This window comes from Excalfactoria chinensis, chromosome 22, assembly GCF_039878825.1.
Source record: "Excalfactoria chinensis isolate bCotChi1 chromosome 22, bCotChi1.hap2, whole genome shotgun sequence".
Classification (NCBI taxonomy): domain Eukaryota; kingdom Metazoa; phylum Chordata; class Aves; order Galliformes; family Phasianidae; genus Excalfactoria; species Excalfactoria chinensis.
Window position 1 is genome coordinate 293,356 of NC_092846.1, and position 17,795 is coordinate 311,150.

At 47.3% G+C, this 17,795-nt stretch overlaps 2 protein-coding genes across 2 annotated transcripts; both read right to left on the reverse strand.

The window, feature by feature from the left end:
* Nucleotides 1-3,407: 3,407 nt before the first annotated feature.
* Nucleotides 3,408-6,674, reverse strand: HMGN2 (high mobility group nucleosomal binding domain 2). Its single transcript, XM_072355281.1, has 6 exons — nt 6,520-6,674; nt 5,855-5,899; nt 5,484-5,513; nt 5,150-5,200; nt 4,711-4,806; nt 3,408-4,297 (listed from the first exon to the last, which is right to left on the reverse strand). Exons 1-6 carry the CDS (start codon nt 6,532-6,534, stop codon nt 4,262-4,264), a joined length of 273 nt encoding a protein of 90 aa, XP_072211382.1. The 5' UTR covers nt 6,535-6,674; the 3' UTR covers nt 3,408-4,261.
* Nucleotides 6,675-8,198: 1,524 nt separating this feature from the next.
* On the reverse strand, nt 8,199-16,836 carry DHDDS (dehydrodolichyl diphosphate synthase subunit). Its single transcript, XM_072355280.1, has 9 exons — nt 16,575-16,836; nt 15,663-15,740; nt 14,629-14,745; nt 13,870-14,012; nt 12,870-12,986; nt 12,584-12,685; nt 11,836-11,950; nt 10,889-10,996; nt 8,199-9,801 (listed from the first exon to the last, which is right to left on the reverse strand). The coding sequence occupies exons 2-9, from the start codon at nt 15,723-15,725 to the stop codon at nt 9,565-9,567; spliced, it is 1,002 nt and encodes a 333-aa protein (XP_072211381.1). The 5' UTR covers nt 15,726-15,740; nt 16,575-16,836; the 3' UTR covers nt 8,199-9,564.
* Nucleotides 16,837-17,795: the final 959 nt, after the last annotated feature.

Here is a 17,795-nt window from a genome sequence, read left to right on the forward strand (position 1 = left end):
CAATTCCACAACCTCAGGGCTCACTTTGTTCCTGAGATTTCAGACTCAATCCCGGACTCCAAACTCTCTATCAGCCCTCATTCAGCTGAGCTGCTCTTCCCACAGCGATCAGGTCCTCTTTGGGAGGACAAGGCAGAGCAGATCAGGCCGATGTCACTGTAATCTGAGCACCTCCAAGCACGAATCTGTAAATCCTTGAGCTCCTTTGCACTTGGCCCCACAGCTCAGAGCCACGTTTGTGCCCCAGGTCCTCAAGCAGCACCCCTTGGAAAATACATATATACAAATTTATACATATATTTAAGTCCTGCATGTCAAAAATGTCCTAACCTCAGCTTACCAAAGCTCTATTGGTTGGTATTTCCTCATCTTCACTCAGACTCTGTTCAGAACCAGCTTCCACTGTCACAAATTCTTCCCACCCACTGCAAAAGAGGACAGGTGCATTGTGAACTGCTTAACTCCATCTCCATTTCATCTTTATGAACTGCAGGATAAAGTCCCATTGCTCAAAACTTATCGTTAGGGATATTAGTCCCTGGATATGGTATAGCCATATCTGGGATGATTTAGGGACAATGAAATCCCTGTGCTATCAAGCTTGGTGATTCTTCTGACACAAATGATCCTGCAACTCAGTATTCACTGTGAGCTCTCACTGAAATGCGGTCTCTTTCCCATCCTTGTTCCTTTTCCTACCACCCATGGCAGAGCTTGGCTGCAGTGCTCCCATCTCTGAATATAATTAAGCTCTGAGAACATAAGACAAGAACTTCAGTGGGACTGTATTATTCTGAAAGTGAAGGCTGTTAATCCTGGAGCTCTGCTCTGGGAGGAGCAGGGCATGCGGATGCTGCTCTTGGGGAGTCCTCCCAGCACAACCTGGTCTACTTCTCATGCTTTCTTTTAGCCCACAACCCACTTTGAAACAAATAAATGCCAAAAGATGGAGGTTGGTTCTGTTTCCCAGACACTTTGCACTGAAAAAAATAAGCTGAGAAATTATTTAGCAGTGCAGCTACTGATTTTATATGGCTTTACACCACACAAGTGCACAGATTCTACCGCAAAGCCTGACCAGAAGCACTGAGCTTTACTTTGCATTCCTGTTGTCCACGGTGAGCTGGATTCTGGATGCAGCTGCTCCACTTTGCAGGACAGCAAATCCAAGCAACAGATCTGTGCAAACCAGGTTTGTCTGAGGATGAATAAAACAAAGGTGGGAAAGGTATCAAAGCAGAACAAGACTCATGCAAAGTGACAGTGGATGTTCAGAACTCAGGTAATTAGCAGGAAGTCAGAGCTTTTGTGTCGTATTCATAGCATGGGGGCTAACAACTCTTAACAACTCAGCACAGATTTCAAGGCTGAACTACCTGAAGTGATCCAGGTATCTGGATGTTACCAGGGCTCCAGCCTTCCAAAACTCCATCGCTGGCCCTCAGCCACCCCGGTGAGCAGCACCCAGCTGCAGGAGTCACACTTCCACATTACACACACTTTTCCATGTGAAACGGTTTGACAGAAAAAACTTATTTTTAGCTTCAGGCATTCTGGCAGCTGGAGATGCAGATTTGCGGCTATTCTAACCACTAAACATGCACGGGTTGCAGCACAGCGTTGTATGCTCTTTAGCTTTTAATTTATAGAACTAATTAGTTGGATTTATTGCCTTCAGCGTCTCCTACCCTCTATTTGCTTAAGAAGAAAGAGATGAGCTCTGTGTGTTAAGCCCAAAAGGGAAAAAAATAGCACTTTCAGCACAAGGGCACATGTGGCCAGGGGAAACAGCTCGGATACAGCACGAGATTCCAACCCTGCAGCACCAAAAGTATCACAGTGCAGAGGGGCAGTTCCCCCTCATACTGAGGTGCGGATCACCCCCTGAGCTCTGAACCCAACAAAGGCTCCTTCCAACCAGGCGTTCGTTCTCAGCACAATAGAGCTTTCCAGTTGCCATCCCGGCCAGCAGCAACCCCTTCAGAACTCATTTGGAACTGCTTGTTCCATGTTCAAGGGACAACAAGGCACGTGACAGGGCAGCTGAAGATTTCTTCAGTCTTGCATTATTATTAAAGCATTTAATTATTCATCTAATTACAGTTATTGGGTAATATCCCAATTTTGCCATCTAGAGAGTGCTTACAGCATCATCCAGGTTGGGATTAAGACCAAGACTGTTCTACAGCCTCAGGGCTCGCTTTGTACCTGAGACTTGATGGGAAATTCAAATCCAAACTCCCCATCAACCCTCACTCAGCTGAGCTGCTCTGCCCACAGCGATCAGATCCTCTTTGTGAGGACAAGGCAGAGCAGATCAGACCAATGTCACTGTAATCTGGGCACCTTCAAGCATCAATCTGTAAATCCTCGAGCTCCTTTGCACTTGGCCGCACACCTCAGCCCCACACTCCTGCCCAGTGCTGAAGCAGAACTCCCCAATACGTTACCCACCCCTTTGCAGCCTTCCAGTGGCTGCGTTCTACTGTTCAGTTGCTCAAACAAGTTGTCAGGAGTTTTGTCACTCCTTTCTGCACTGCTGCTGCTGGGTGGAGTATGTACAAAATCAGTAAACCTCATTAGTTTTCTTACTTCTGCTAAGGCAAACATAAGATGCTCCAGCTACGGTAATGCAAGATGGAAAAAATAGCTCTTATCGGTACATTATGATCTGTTTTCTGCGCTCTAGAATACTTCTGCTACTGCAGACACAGGAAACTCCTCGGTTTGAAACTCCTCCCTGCTTTTGTTGGATTCTTCTCCTAAACAGCACAGGTTGGGACAGGCACTGCTCCACCAGAACTGCCACTCAGAAAAACCAAGTCAAGATAGATGGAATATTCTTTCCATGTCATGAAGTTGCTGAAGGAGGCATTTACACATCAGGGCTTTTGGTTTGGTTCTGCCCTTTACTGTAAGTAGTGACTATAAAAATGCTAGTTTTACTCAATAAATCTTATTTCCTGCTTAGCCACTGCCGCAGCAGTCTGCACTTGAGCAGCATAAGCAACAATGTCTAAGCTTGAGATGGAATCCCAACACAATCAGTTCTGTGGAACTTTCACCAGGAAGGAAAACTTATCAGAATCACTTTCCTCTACAGCAACTGAGACTGCAGTGTTCTGCCCCTTTCTGTGGAGTTATCACACGGTAGATGGTATTTTTTGAACAATAACAAAGATAAATTGTCTCAGTACACCCACATACGTGCCTCAATATGGGCCTCCTATAAAGACTTCCAAAACACCCAGCAACAAAGTTACCTTATCTAGCTCTTAGAGATAAAAATCCTGCTTTCCACTTGTGAGTGAAACAGAGCTAACTATCTGAACCAGGATACTGAAATTCTTTCAACCATGTTAGAGATCAAATAATAGCAAGAGAAATCAGGAAGGCATTAAGAACAGTCCAAGCCAAACCGTATCCAGCTTTATTAAAGGTACTTTTCATAAACAATCATGGTAATTTAGGCAGGACATGGGCTACAATCTGCAACATTTTACAACAACTGTCAAACTCCCCTCCCTTCATGGACTACCCAAACATAAAGGCTGCTATAAAACCGACAGATCTTCATCTTTGTATACTTGTAGAGGGAAATGTTTAGAGTGAGGGTGGACGCTTTCACATTTAGCATGTTGTTTAACAACTCTTCACAAATCTACCCTGACTTTGCGAGGAAAAATTAAAAACCTGCAGATTCCTTAATCTGTAGATCCACAATATGAAAGAGGAAATGCAGCTCCTTTTAGAGCTATTATATCCCGAATTATACACCAGAAGTCCAGATCACCTGACAATGCATTCAGAGTGGTGAGTCCCAACATGCCGTTTCTGCTGTATTTTGGAGTGACAGGCTCTAGGCAAAAAGGGAGGGCACGAAAGGAAACGCAGAGGGCAGTGCAAACTGCAGTTCTCGAGTTGGCAACAGGCATCTCAGGAGCTTCCGTTCACTCTGATGCGGTCCACAAAAGGAAGAGGTGTGCAGCACGAAGGAATCCCTTCCTGTTCCATTTAGGAAGAGTCCTTCAAAAAAACTGGGGAGGGGTAAACTTTCAAAATTTAGGTTCCAAGAAACAGATTAAGTGATATTTGTCCCACTGCCCCCCCCCCAAACACAACAACAAAGCGGTCTCTGTGCTAACAACATAGCTTAAAAAAAAGTAAAACAAAATTCTGCATTGTTATAAAACTTGATAAAAAATAGTATTTCAAACTGTACAGTCACCAGAAGTACACAGTTATCAAAAATTCACACATTTTACTTGGCATCACCAGCACCTTCGGCTTTCTGTGCCTAAAAGAAGAAGGGGAACCAGTCAATACACACCACACACGTGAACCAAACCAACAAGTCCTTTTCCCCAATAACAATTCTCAGAACAACTGAAATTTGTCACTGTAGCTTTTAACCAAATCAAATTTAAGGTTGTAAAAAGTAACCTGAAGCTCCTTTATGACCTACTAAGTTTACACCACCTTGGAAAAGGCAGAACAGTAACTTTTCACCTAAGTACTTCAGCCAGTAACTTGTTACCAACTGAACAACCAGCTCCCTGCATCCCTAGTTGGGCTGTTCGTGTCATAATCAACAGGTCTAAATAATCGAGTGGTAATTCATCTTCATTACTGCAAGCCTAGGCTTGCCTATGCTTGACATAGAAAACAGTAACTTGTTGATGTAACACTCTGCTAGAGCTCATGTTGTACCTGGTCTGTTTTGGCATCTCCGTTTTCTGCAGGGTTGTTTCCCTCCTTGCCAGCATCAGCTTTCCCCTTCTTTCCCTTGGGCACCTTCTCACTCTTCTGTCGAACACAAATGACACATGCTGTTATAATTATCAATAGCCATTAAGCCACAGGAATCCAAAAACTAGAGTGGTAAAACCAACGTGGGATATCAGCCTGAAACCAACACAACTTGCCAACGTTCACATATTTAAGACTGACAACTGTAAGTGCCTGCCTGCATTTTATCAGTCCTTGGATTTTTTTAATGTAAACTTAAAGCTGCAGCAAAAACTTTGTAGAAGTGACAGCACAGCCCGATGCCACCATTCTGATGCCAAGTTCTTCCATTCCAAGATCTATTAGTGGACAAATCTTGCTTCCCACTTACATCTCAGGAGCAGCATTACCAGCAACTCACCTTTGGAGCTGCCTTTTTAGGTTTAGGCTCTGGCTTCGGAGGGGCAGGTTTCTGTAAGAAAGAGTAAGAAAACCCATTCTATTAATGATCCATACGTTTAAATGCTCACTCCAACAGGTCTACTTTTAGGAAAGGAAGTCCAAATACTTGAAAATGAAGCACTTTCTGGATTTGCCAGTGATCTGCTACTCCCCCAGCGTACACAATGGGGCAGTTTGTTACACCAGTCTCTTTCTTCCAGCACAGTAAAGCGCCTCTGAATGCCCACAGCTCTCACAGCCACAGTACATAACGCTCAGAGCTATGAAATGCTGTGCCATCCCAGAATACTCACAGCAGATAACCTTGCCGATCTCCGTTGTGGCTGTTGAAAAAGAAAGAAGATTGCATTTAACGTGAGGAAGAATAAACCAACGAGTCTCAGTTCAAAGCAACGGAATCCCAAAAGTCGTCGTAAAGTTTTCAGTTTGCTACTTTCCAGTTGTGGAGGAGCAGGGGAACACCCTGCTGACATCCCCGCTGCTGACTGGCAGGAGTTAAGCAGTTTTTTGTGGTTAAAAGCAACAGGTAATGCTGCTGACGCAAGGCAGCATCCAGCAAGAGATGGACGGAGCCCCCGCTTCTACCATACGATGGAATTAAGCACCACCTCCCACCCCCAAACGTTTCCCGACCCAACTTTTCTCGAGACGCCCAACTTCTTACCTCATCCTTAACTTTGGCCTTATCGCCCTTGGTATCTCCTTCAGCCTGCGGGGTGAGACAAGAGCCGTGCCAACAAGTGCGCGGGGCGGGGGAGCGCCACACGGGTCCGCCCCGCCGCAGGGGGGCGCTGGGGACTCTCTCACCCCCCGTTTGGGGCCGGGGGCAGCGCGAGGCCCGGCGGAAGCGCGGCCCGCCCCCCTCCCCGCCTTCAGGAGGGCCCCTTCGGGGAGGCTCCTCTCCCGCCCACGGGCGGCGGTTTTGGCGGCAAAGCGGCGGCGGCGGCGCGCGGGCTGAGGGTGCGCGGCCGCTTCCCGCCCTTCCAGCGCTCCGCAGGCCCGAGCCGCCCCTTCCCGCCGCCCCCTCCCCCCTCAGCCCGCCCTCCCGCCAAAAGCAGCCGGCTCCGACCGGCCCGCGCCCCGCCCCTCCCGGCCGTTAGCCACGGCGCGGCCGGTAACGGTCCCAACGACCGCCCCACCCCCACACCCCACCCCCAACCGCGGCCGCCGAAGCCGCGCGGCCGTTACCTCCTCACAGGAAGGCGGGGGGGAGCGCGGAAGGGAGAAGGGAGGGGTGAGGCGCCTGGTCCGGCCCGCCCTCCCCCCCACAAACGACGGCACGGGGCGGGGGGGAGCAGGCCTCGGTGCGGGCCCCGCCGTGCCACGTACCTTTCTCTTCGGCATCGCTCCGGGCGGCGCGTGCGTGTGTCGCGCGAGGAGACGGCGAGCGGAGGGGGGGGGGCGGCCGGGGGCGGGCGGCCGGGCTCGCTCGGTGGCGGCGAGAAGCGGGGGAGGGCCGAGGGGGGAGAGCGGGGCGGCGCGGCTGGCGGCCGGCTCGCTGCGCTGGCTGCCGACCCCACTAATTTGAATCGGGTGTTTATAAAGTTTTATATAGAGCCGGACGCGGCCCAACCGGTTCCAGCCGGATCCCCGCCGCCCCGCCAGCCCATTGGCCCGCGCGGGTCACGTGGGGTCGGGCCTGGCGGGGAGGGGACCGCGGGGGGGCGGTTAGCGCCGAGGCGGTGGCGCGCGCGCAACTGGGCCCCGCCGCCCCACCGCCCCCCGCCGCCTTACGCTGCGCGCGCTGCCCCGCGGGCGGGAAAAGCGGTGCGGAGAGGAGGGGAAAGGAGGGGAGGGGGCGGCGGGCGCGCTGCTACGGGGCGGGGCGGGGCGCGCGCCGCAGGATCCCCCGCGCACTCGGGGCGCTGTGGACTGCCCCGCTCCGCGGCGCGCAGCGGAGCTGTTCCTTCAGCACCGGGCTCGGGGCCACGACGCCGCCGGGCCTCCCGCGGAGCGCTCCGGGGAAAGGAAGGGGAAGTTGGCACTTGCCCGGCTCCATCTTCTTCTAGGAAGAGCTGAAAGAGAAGTAAGAGAGATGGAAAAAACAAATCAGGTCGCGATTCAATACATTTTGCTCTAGAGCAATTCGCACAGGTGGTGTTGCATAGTACGCTCCCCTCACACTGTATGACTGCACAGCTGCTATCCCTAAAGGAGCCCCTCCATCCCACGCAGATGCTTACACTTCTCCCCAGTAGCTGAATGACAACCAGGACAGCTCTCTCACTCACCAGCCCTACAGCTTCCCTTCCACAACCGTCAGTGCAAGGCTGATAGAAAGATGCACTCCTACAAAAACCTCAAGGCTTTGCCTTCATAGCTCACACTGACCTTATAGTGACACAAAGCTTATAGGAAAGACTGCATTTCACTACAATAGCTGGCACAGCTGGAATACAGCTCAGAGGCGACAACCCCTCTCCTACTGCTTGCAAAAACTCACACACCCTGCCCCACCCCCATCACAGCAATGGCTTTTATATCATGGATTAAAACTTCCCCACACACCTTCTGGATCTCACACCCGGCAGTTACCACAGTTACACTCCTTTGTGAGGAAGGAGCATTGGGAGTTTCGGTCACTTGCAACACAAGCAAAAAAAATTCAAGGCATAAATACATTCTCAGATAGCGAAAATCTCCCTGCATCTGCCTTGCAAAGCAGACTGGAGAACACTCCATCTCATGGAGAATGAGAGGTATTTCTCCAGAGAACTTCCCAAAACATGCAGAGAAAAAGAACGGCACAAGTTTCTAAGTTGACACCTCCAATCATCCCGGCACTCTCCATCCAAAAGACTGCTTGCTACTTACATGAAAGGACACACGTGCACAAAGCCTCACTCAGCCAGGTCCTGTGACAGCAGCATATTGCTCACACGACTGGAGGAAGAATGCAGCCTTCCAATCTTTCCCAGCCTAACAGAAACCAGATGAACAGTCTGCCAACATGTTAGATTTGGATGCCAACTTCATTGCACTTTAGAACATAAAACAATGCGGTTTTAAACGTTAAACTTGTTTTTAAAATAATCTGATATGACAGATATACTTTATTCACTGTTTGACAATGTAGTTATCCTCTTCACAATCACATTCAAAATGCTGAGTTTGCAGTACGTAAAAGTCCTTTAAGTTTGTGTTTTCTCATTTTCACCTGGACGTAAAAAAAAAAAAAGAACACTTTGAAAACAGCAATAGCTGATACTGCTGCACCTGTACGTGCATCAGAAACCTGTTATGTTTTCCACTGTAGGGACGGAAACCAGGAAAAATTAGAGACAGAATCAATCTTGGAAACTAGCTAGTCCACCTCCCTGCTAAAAGAGATTGGAGAAGTAGCACTCCACAGCTCTTCTGGCCACTCCCATTGAAGTCAGTTATATGGCAATCAGACCATTTTGGCTGGGGTCAGAGGTTGGTTTTGGCTACTGTATTCCTGTATTCCCACATTTGTTCCCTGGAAATGGATGTCTCAAGTCATAGCTTTAGGGAGGTCTCAGAGGAATTTGGCATGCTATTCCTATAACCTGGCTTTAGCCAACTTTTCTTTGTAAGCCATGACATTAATTCCTAAGTAATTCTTTTTCCTTGCCTCTTCAAATCACTCCCCCTTTTTCCTCAACACACTCTATTTCAACATCACCTTCTACATTTGGGTATCCCCCCCCAGCATACACACACTGCTGGGAAAGGATTGCAGGACTTGATCAAGTTCTGACATATCTTTTTTTTTTTCCTTTATGGCAAAGCTGACAACATCTTGCTTTATCTCTTCGGAAACCAAGAGCAAATGTATCAAAACCTGCATAGTAAGATAGGGGAAAAGACAAGATGCTACCCTGAAGCAGGCAGTGGGAAATATCTCTTTTGCTTTGCACAGGGCTCTCTTACATACCAGGAACAATCCTCTCTGTTGAGAAAGGCAGTTGGATGGGAACACAGAGGAAATCTCACCAGATTTACTACTACAAAGTCACAAAGAATTCAAGTCCAGACTGACTTAATATGAATGAAATGGTTTGCCTGGGCTAATTCATTAGAAGCCCAATAGAATGGGAGACTTATTTTAGTTAATTCCTTGTCACTAAAACATCAAGCAGCGGAGATATAGTGAGGTGCCTGTATTCTCCCTCTACCACCAGGGACAGGGAGGCAACATAGCAGGACATCATTACCTCGCTCAGCAGCATTCACAGAACTAGAAAGGTTCACAGTACTCTGTCCCTGCCCTTAGATAGGGCCAGTGGGGATTCAACATCTTATGGCGGCCCTGCATCCCCACAGCAGAACCACACCAAGTGAATTCCTCTGGGCAGCAGCTATTCTAACATGATTAAATATTGCCTTCCCAAGAGCCACCCAGCATGTGTGTCATGCAGACACTGTACATAATCTTTCAAAGAAGTCCGCTCTCTTGTGCTCTAGTGCCTGTAGAAAGCCCTGGATTCTCTCTTCACGCATGGCAGTGCACTTTTGCAACAGTGTCCGTCGGCGCCGAGAGTCTCCATGGGATGCAAAACCCTCCTGCTGCAGCTTCTTTGTCACATAAGCCTGATCCCTTTCCATCTGTTGTTGCTTCCTTTCCTCCATGTAGGAGTCTCTGGCCTTCTAAAGTGAAAAGCAGTAGAACGTTAGCATTTTACCAGGCCTTTCAACTCATCTGTATTACAGATATAGGGCAGCACAGGCCTTGGAAGAAACAGCCTCTGCTTGGCTATTGAGCTGCAGGGTAAATGAAGAGTGGCTCTGTGTGTGCTTCCAGGCAGTCTGCTCAATTGGTTAGAGAAAATACAGGGATATCCTTCAGGACCTTCTATCCCAGATAAACGTCTGCTCAAAGCATTAACTGCTCGTTATAATATATAGAGGTCATGACTAATTGTGGAAAAGTCCCCAGATATCCAAATCAAGAGGAACAGTGTATAAGAGTACTTCAAACCACAGATATACACACAAACCTGCCAATGTCATCACAGAATCTTTGATACCATTCATGCAGCAGCTGAAAGGTTTTAGGGGATTGAGAACAATGATTTATACGGCAATTCTTTTAGCTTTTGATCAAGTATAGATCTACTAAACTTTAGCAAAAGAGCAAGAGTGGGCTCAACATTCCCAAATGTCTGTGACTTAATGGTTTATGAGCTCAAGACAGGGCAGGACGGGCAGTAAATGGTAAGGACAGTAGCTATCCTTGCCTACCCTTCAAGTATTTGAAGTATTCCAGCAGGACATCCTTTTTTGGATTTCTTATTATGTACATCATAGCCTGTAGCCTCTAACACACAAATCAGAAAGCCCTCCACAGCTGCATGGAGGGATATTAAGGGGAAGAACTGGGCGCTCAGATAAGGAAGAAGTAATAATTGTTTGGAGTTAAACTGGCTGATTTTGCTCTGTAGCAATGAAGACCGTTTGCTTGTTCTGTCCTGTAAGATGAGAGAAGGGAACAAATTTCCAGCTGGTACAGTGTCAATAACTAGTAGAGACAGCAGTGACCTCAGATAATTTAGTATTCCCGAAAGCAAAGGAATCTGTCCACATGACAACACATTATAAAAGACACAGGGGTACAGGAGATGCAACACACCTCACATTGGCTGCCGGTACTGCAACAAGGTCTTAACTACTCACTAAATGAACAGTTCCTTTGTTTCCACTTCACGCACTCTCACCTGATTTCCAGCTCCCTTACCTGTAATGCATTATAGTTCATCTGGAACCGAAGGATAGCCTCACACAAGTTCCAGAAGGAATACTCTGGCCACAACACTGACTGAAACACCAGGCATGAATGGGATGTCTGCAGAAAGCAAGATCACCGACAATGTAATAGTCTAGCTAGAGAAAAAAAAAAGTCATAAAGATGCAGCTCTGATGGTCAAACTATGCCAGCATCCCCATAAATATTTTACCTTAATGGAATCTACTTAAAATTAAATAAATACCAGCCAGGATAAATTGAAATTGCACAGAGTAAAGTCTATCTAATAACTATTAATGCTAGAACATAAGTCATTCATTCATGTGGTGCTCATAGATATGATTTAGCAGAGGGTTGTTAAGAGTTAGGGTACTATGGTCAGGCTGTGGTTGGACTTGATGATCTTTGAGGCCTTTTCCAACCTGAGTGATTCTATGATACTATGTAAAAATATCTGCAGAATCCTCTTTAATGTGACATTGGGCTTTATAGAGGTGTTTTTAATAGCTAAAGCACCACAGATATACAACAAAACTGAAATAGCGACATTGGACTATCAAAGGCTGAGTTCACGGAATAACATATGAACTGAAGATCAGGACATGACATTTAAGCCACGTCATGATATTCCTTGCTGCCCACTCATGGCATTTAAATTAATGAATCTAGGAGTTGTGGTGTGCTGCAGATATTGCAGAGCTGAAAACCCCAAGCTTTCAGCTCTAGACATATTTTTGCCCCTCAGTATTTCAGGTAATTGTATTCACAGATCTGCAAGAAACAGAGACTCCTTAGAGGTGCCTCTGCACTCAGTCCATCCAACAAGTTACCTAAATTCTGTCAGAGAAAATTTAAGAGCCATCATCATCATCACACCCAGAGTCATAACACTCTGAATGCAAAGATGGAATAATTAATAGAGAAAACAAAAACTTTACCTGCCAGAGAAGGAAATCACTCAACCGAACCTCTCCGGAGGTTCGAATCAGGAGGTCTGGGTCAGGGGAGTTGCTGGTGTACAGACACTTGTCAAGCAATGATTCAGACACATCACTAAAAGACAGACACATCTTGTTAAGGCCACTCTCCTGATCAATGCAGACAGTAATAAATCAGAATTACTAAACATTTTTATAAAGAGAGAACTGCAGGTTAAAATTAGGTGGATGGGACTGTACCACTACCCATCATCAACTTGTTTCTGACAGACAGGGGCTATTTTAAATACTCTTTCAGCACCCTGAGCATTCCCTGATGCTCTTGGAAACATAAGATAGAGGTAGAAAGACTGTGAAGACTTCCATCTGGAACAGAACTAACTATTCCTTCTCCTCCAGGGTAGAGAAGCAGTTCAGAATTCATGATCCACCTGTTGTTTGACCTCACGGCTGAAACTGCCAACTGAGCAGCCCAGAACTGCAGCATGAAATTTGTCTTCACATTTAAAGTAACTTAAGATACAGACCTAACTTTCCTTCTGTCTCAGTTGTGTACATATCACCATGGTAACTGCAGTAATAAGAAAAAAAACATTGCATAGTAACTTGAAGTAATTTGTTCCAGTTGGACTGGTTCAATTGGATCTATTTAAAAGCCACTTGGCTCCTGAGAGGTTAGTATTAAAGTGTAGGAGGTAAGACAGGCAGCCTTTATCTATGAAGCCTCACAAAGAAAAACAAGAGTTACCTGGGTTCAAGCAGTCCTTGCTCCACCCCCCAGGCCATCTCCCTGACAGCATTGCTGATTTCATGTCTTGATGTGTATGCAAAGCAGACATTTAGAAAGCACCTGAAAAGAGGAAAAAGATGTGGAAAACCTGGAAGTAAAGAAGGTCCAGCAGGAAACAAGGAGTCTATCTAAACTGTTCTGTGTGATTCTAGGCCAAAGAAAAGCTACATAATGTCTGACAAATATACCCGACAAGCAGAAGTTGGCATTAGGTATCAGCTACCTTGAACTCTATGTTACTTACTTGTTGTAGTTCCTGGTTGCCATCACAGCTTGGGCAATCAGTTCCTGAACATCCAAGGGTAGAAGTGGCAAGTCTCCTAGGACACGTATACACACACCATGCTTCTTCAGGTTGTCCCTACACCCAACAACAAGAGTGAGGACTGCAGAAAACAGATCAGCCCTTATTGCATGACTGCCACATTTTCTTTGCATAACATTCACCAAATGAAAGAAGCAGGCATGTAGCAGGCATAACTTTAGCAAAACTAAGAATCAAACAAAGGCACAATGACTAGATGTTTCTTGAGCATTAAGAATTTGTTTAAGGTTTGGTCATCCCAAACCCCTCCCTAAAGGAAAGATGATCCTTCCCTATTCAGGTTTCTCAAGTACAGACATATTCAAAGGACTAGATAATGATACAAATTAGATATGCCTACCTGAAGTTAGGAAGATCCACAAGCAGAAAACTTAAAATAAAACCATAGACTCTAAGCAACTAACTAACCAAAAACCAAGAAAATAGCAGAATTACTGATTACTGGGGAACAGAACAGCATAAACACTTTCCAGTCTATCGCTCATAAAGAGCTTCATTGAGTAGAAACTGGGCAACTGGCCTCTTTGAATTATGGGGCACTGCAGCGCTTAGACAGAACTTGAAGACTGAGAGCAGTGCACACGTGCTGTTCTCTCCCTTCCATGTTCTCAGCTGCATCCCCTCACAATTTCCTTCAACCACATGAACAGCTATTTCACACAGCACTTAGCAATCACAAATAGGGAAACAATTACAACCAAGGTACTGTGCAACACTGCACTGTAATGTCCCTCCCTGCTCACTCAGATCTGTACTAGTTCTATCCACATGCGCTACATCAACTAGTTCTCCAGCTCTAAAGTGAGTTAATACATGATGTGTCTGTATGTGGAAGTGTCAAGTTGAGAGATCTCTCTAAAATATGATATCCTGCTTTTGCTCCACACCCTGTAGGTAACAGCCATCAGAGGATTCTTACTGTTCTTCCAATAGGCGGCTAAATTTCTGCCTTGCCAGATCCATTAGTCCATCCACCTCCTCCTTGGATCGTTTAAAGTTCTCAATACTAAAGGCATAAACAGTGACCTCCCGAATACCCAGATTTAAACACCACCGCAGTGTCTGCAAGAAAACAAAAACACATCAGATAAGCAGACTCGTAATCAGACGGGTCCAGAAGACCCATATCTGCAACTGCTAGAACTGTCATTTCCCACTATGCTAACACGGTTAAAAAAAGAAAGAAACCAAACAACAAACACAGCCATCAAGAGCTGACAATGATTCCCGCTTGAATTTCAGATTCATTTTAAAGAACAGATGGAAAATGTCACCACCTAGGATGTGGGTCCATAACAGAGATGTGACTAATCCAGCCAGCAGAAGCAATTCCTGTAGACAATGTGACGGATTATGTAACACCACACTTTTCAAAGCCTTTTCAAAGCAATTCAACTTGCTTCACAGAATTAAGCTCCAAGATCTGCAAGGCAGACATTCTAATCTAGTGTAGAGCAGAGGAAAAACCAAGCAATCAAGATGACGCAGCAAGGTAACAGAAGGAGAGAGAGCTGAAGTCAGGCCCTTGATGACTAGTACGAGCTGCAAGCACAAGGCCTGACTCCAGTCAGAGAAGAGAAGGAACATAACACATGAGTAAAGTGGTAAACAAAGACAGTTAGCAAACACATCACAAACTTTTAATACACAACTCAGAGGCAACAGAAATTCTTCCCACCTGTGCCAGCTTATCAAAGCCCTGCAAATGTCCTTGCTGCCTCTCCACGTGACACTTCTGGGCATAACGGCGATTGCCATCCATAATGAAGGCAACATGCTTGGGCATTGGACCTGCCTAGAACAAAAGGAGAAACGAAAAGAGAGCCAAAAGGCAAGCTGGCATCTTGCATCACAGAACGTAGTCTCATCACATTGGAAGCAACCTGTATTCGTAAGAGTGCAGTGAGTTTCTCCCAGTTTAAAGCCTGGAGCTGGAAAGATTAAAGATGCTGATCACCTATCTAGTAACTCCAGCTTAGGCTCCCACTAAAGCATGTCAGCACTAACAATGGCCCAGACTGAAAAAGCAACTTTGCCTTCCTTGTTTCTGCTTTATGACAGAGAACTGCAGTACTCAGGAGCATTGTCACTACATGCCTTCCTTCTGCAGCCACAGGGAAGGCGCACAGCTCACGTGTTGCAAGTCATTTTATTTCAGAATTCAGGGTTGTTTTCACAAATGATTCATGTTGTTGTAGAATAGTGAAGTCATGAGACCTTCAGCTCCTTAAGGTGAGCAGCTCTTTTCCACTGACCTCATTAGGCCTGCACAGACTCTTCTGAGAAAAGGACAGCAGTACCACTTACAAGACTCTGCTGAGCCAGGACAATACTTCCCTGGAACTAGTGGGTTTTTATTCCAGTCAGCAGAAACTCGGTTTTGATTTTTAGATCCACAATCCAACCAGCTCACACTCTCCCTCCCCCCGCATCCTGCCTGCAGCAGCAAAGGCTCAGAACCTGGAAGCCTGGATCTGTAAGCTCATTATTGGCAAGCACTACCTACAGCCTTGCCCATTTGCAAGACTAAGCTTAAGTAATTTTCCATCCCCGCATACTACTTAGGGATGTAAATGCAGTGCCAGCATTAAAACCTACCCTTGCTAGAAACACTATCTCTCTAGAGCAGATCAGTCAGAAACAGTGTCACTTTGAACCCTGGCAAATCTGTTAACTACTGTTTACCACAGGCAACCCAAGTTCACTCCTTACCTTAATTATGTTGGCACAAAACCTCTCGATGATGGTCAGCTCACCCTCTCTGATCCACGACATGTCTTACCAAGAACTCTTTTTCAGCAGGAAGATGAAAATAAAGGGTTAGAGGTACAGAAGACTCCCTGTGAGTCCAAAGCAAAACTATATGGGATCACCTTGGAAAAACAAAGTTTGACTAGCTGCCTTAGAGCCCTTTTTATCACATGGATCAACAGACAATAGGGGAGGTGAATGGATCAGAAATCAGCTCTGCAGTTTTCTAGCTGTATGTCAAGGCTTGATGCTCTAATAACTGATATAAAACAAAAATCCTTACTGCTTCTACCTGCAGAAACAGCTGCTGAGCTTGTACAGACACAACAAACTCCTGCATTATGTTGGACCACCACTGAGCTGGTCACGGAGCAAGAATTCTAAAATGACCTTCAGCACTTTTGTGTTGAAGGTGTTGGAAACCCTGCAAAGCAACCATTTACGTCGTCAACCACCCTGCTTTACCGACATCACTGTGACTTCTTCTCTTTCACAGGTGGAATAAAACCAGCTTTTAGTTCATGCAAACAGGATATAAGAGTTTCCTGACATTCTACATTCACCTCCACTGCGCTCAGCCTGGAGCCCTGAGAGATACGTGTAAAGCGGCGCTATGGGGACAGCAAGACGGACCCAGCCGCCCTGTACGCAGCTCGGGAAGGAAGCAGAAGCAAAGTGCCAAGTCAGCGCGCATTCTCTGCACGTGCAATCTCTGCGGCACCCTCAGAAAGGGACGTCCGGCCACAGATACCGCCGCAAAGCATGAAGGAACCGCTGGAACACGAGCTGCAATCATAACGCTCGTCCTAAAAGCGCCTCTTCTCCCTACACCGCTAACAGCAACCCATCTCGTGCCCGACATTTCGCAGTCACCTTTAAATCCGCTCCCCGCAAAGAGCCCCAAGGAGGCCGAGCCCGGCCGCGGTCACACGGCTTCCCCCGGCGAGGGACACCCGCGCGGCTCCCGGGCCCCACAAGCCGCCCCGGCGGGAACAGCTCCCGCTCCCCGAGGGGTGACGTTCCTCAGCCTCCCCCGGCTCGGCCTCCTGAGGGAAGAGGAAAGAAACGAGGCGGCAGAACCCCCAGCCTCGCTCGGCCCGCCCGCTGCCTGCGCCGCCTCACCCCGCCGGCCACTGACGCACCCTTCCGCTTACGTCACCCTCCGCGCATGCGCAGACGCGGCGGGGAGCATGGCGGGGCGGGGCGGGGCGGCGCGGGGGTGGGACCGGGAGCGTGGAGCTGGAGCCGTGGGCACGCGGCACGTGAGGAAGCGGGTTCGGCCGGCGGTGAGGCCGGTCCTGTTTCACGGCCCGCCGTTATGTCTGCTCTCAGCACTGCTCTGGGGGTGAGCTGCTCAACACACAGCTCGCGGGGGTAAAAGAAATGACCCAGCACACACAGGACGTCACCAGCAGCCATGGCCCGTGGTTTTTATTTGTTTACTTTTTTTTTTCCAGAAAAGAAAAACAAAACGACACATTTTACATAGTTGGTACCAAAAAAATTATATATATATAAAATCACAAACGAGGAAAGGAGGGGGTAAATATACAGCAACAGGACCTGGAGCCCTGGCCGTGGGGATTCCAGCAGGAAACCTCATTGGGAAATGTGGCTGAGCAGAGCCACACAGCCCTTATCCCCCCCCACCACTTCATACCAGTCAAGAGTTTGTCACAAACAAGCTTTGGTTGCTAGCAGTAAACACCGAGTTACATTCTTCTGTCTCCTTGAAGACGATGGCGGGACTGGAGGCGTTCACACCAGTGGAGACACCATCTCCAGAGGGACGTTTCCCCTCATACATTCATTCAAATGCCTGGTTACAGCAGGACCCTGAGTGCAGCCTCATCTGCCCACGGTTTGCTGTCCCGCAATGCATAGTGCCCAGTGTGAGCCGAGCATGGGCAGGTGGGTGATGATGCAGCAAGTTAATTATTGTCAAGACACAGGAAGAACCATGGCAGCAAACATGAGAAGATTCGAATCAATACCATCTTCTCCAGCTCTACAGATAAAATCCCTGTTTTCTTGGATCCCGATGCCATACTGGCCTTGGGGAAAACCTGAGTGATTCTCTAAGCCGTTGGCTCT

What these genes read in the sequence shown, in the direction of transcription:
- HMGN2 (XM_072355281.1), bottom strand. An exon ending in CTAAAAAGGCAGCTCCAAAG is followed by an intron (nt 4,807 to 5,149) that starts GTGAGTTGCTGG and finishes TGTGTTCGACAG; the next exon opens with AAGAGTGAGAAGGTGCCCAA. An exon ending in GAGATGCCAAAACAGACCAG is followed by an intron (nt 4,298 to 4,710) that starts GTACAACATGAG and finishes TTCTTCTTTTAG; the next exon opens with GCACAGAAAGCCGAAGGTGC.
- DHDDS (XM_072355280.1), bottom strand. Translation starts at nt 15,725, where the DNA reads ATGTCGTGGATCAGAGAGGGTGAGCTGACCATCATCGAGAGGTTTTGT. An exon ending in TTTGTGCCAACATAATTAAG is followed by an intron (nt 14,746 to 15,662) that starts GTAAGGAGTGAA and finishes CTTTTGTTCTAG; the next exon opens with GCAGGTCCAATGCCCAAGCA. An exon ending in CAAGGACTGCTTGAACCCAG is followed by an intron (nt 11,951 to 12,583) that starts GTAACTCTTGTT and finishes TCTGTCTTTTAG; the next exon opens with TGATGTGTCTGAATCATTGC.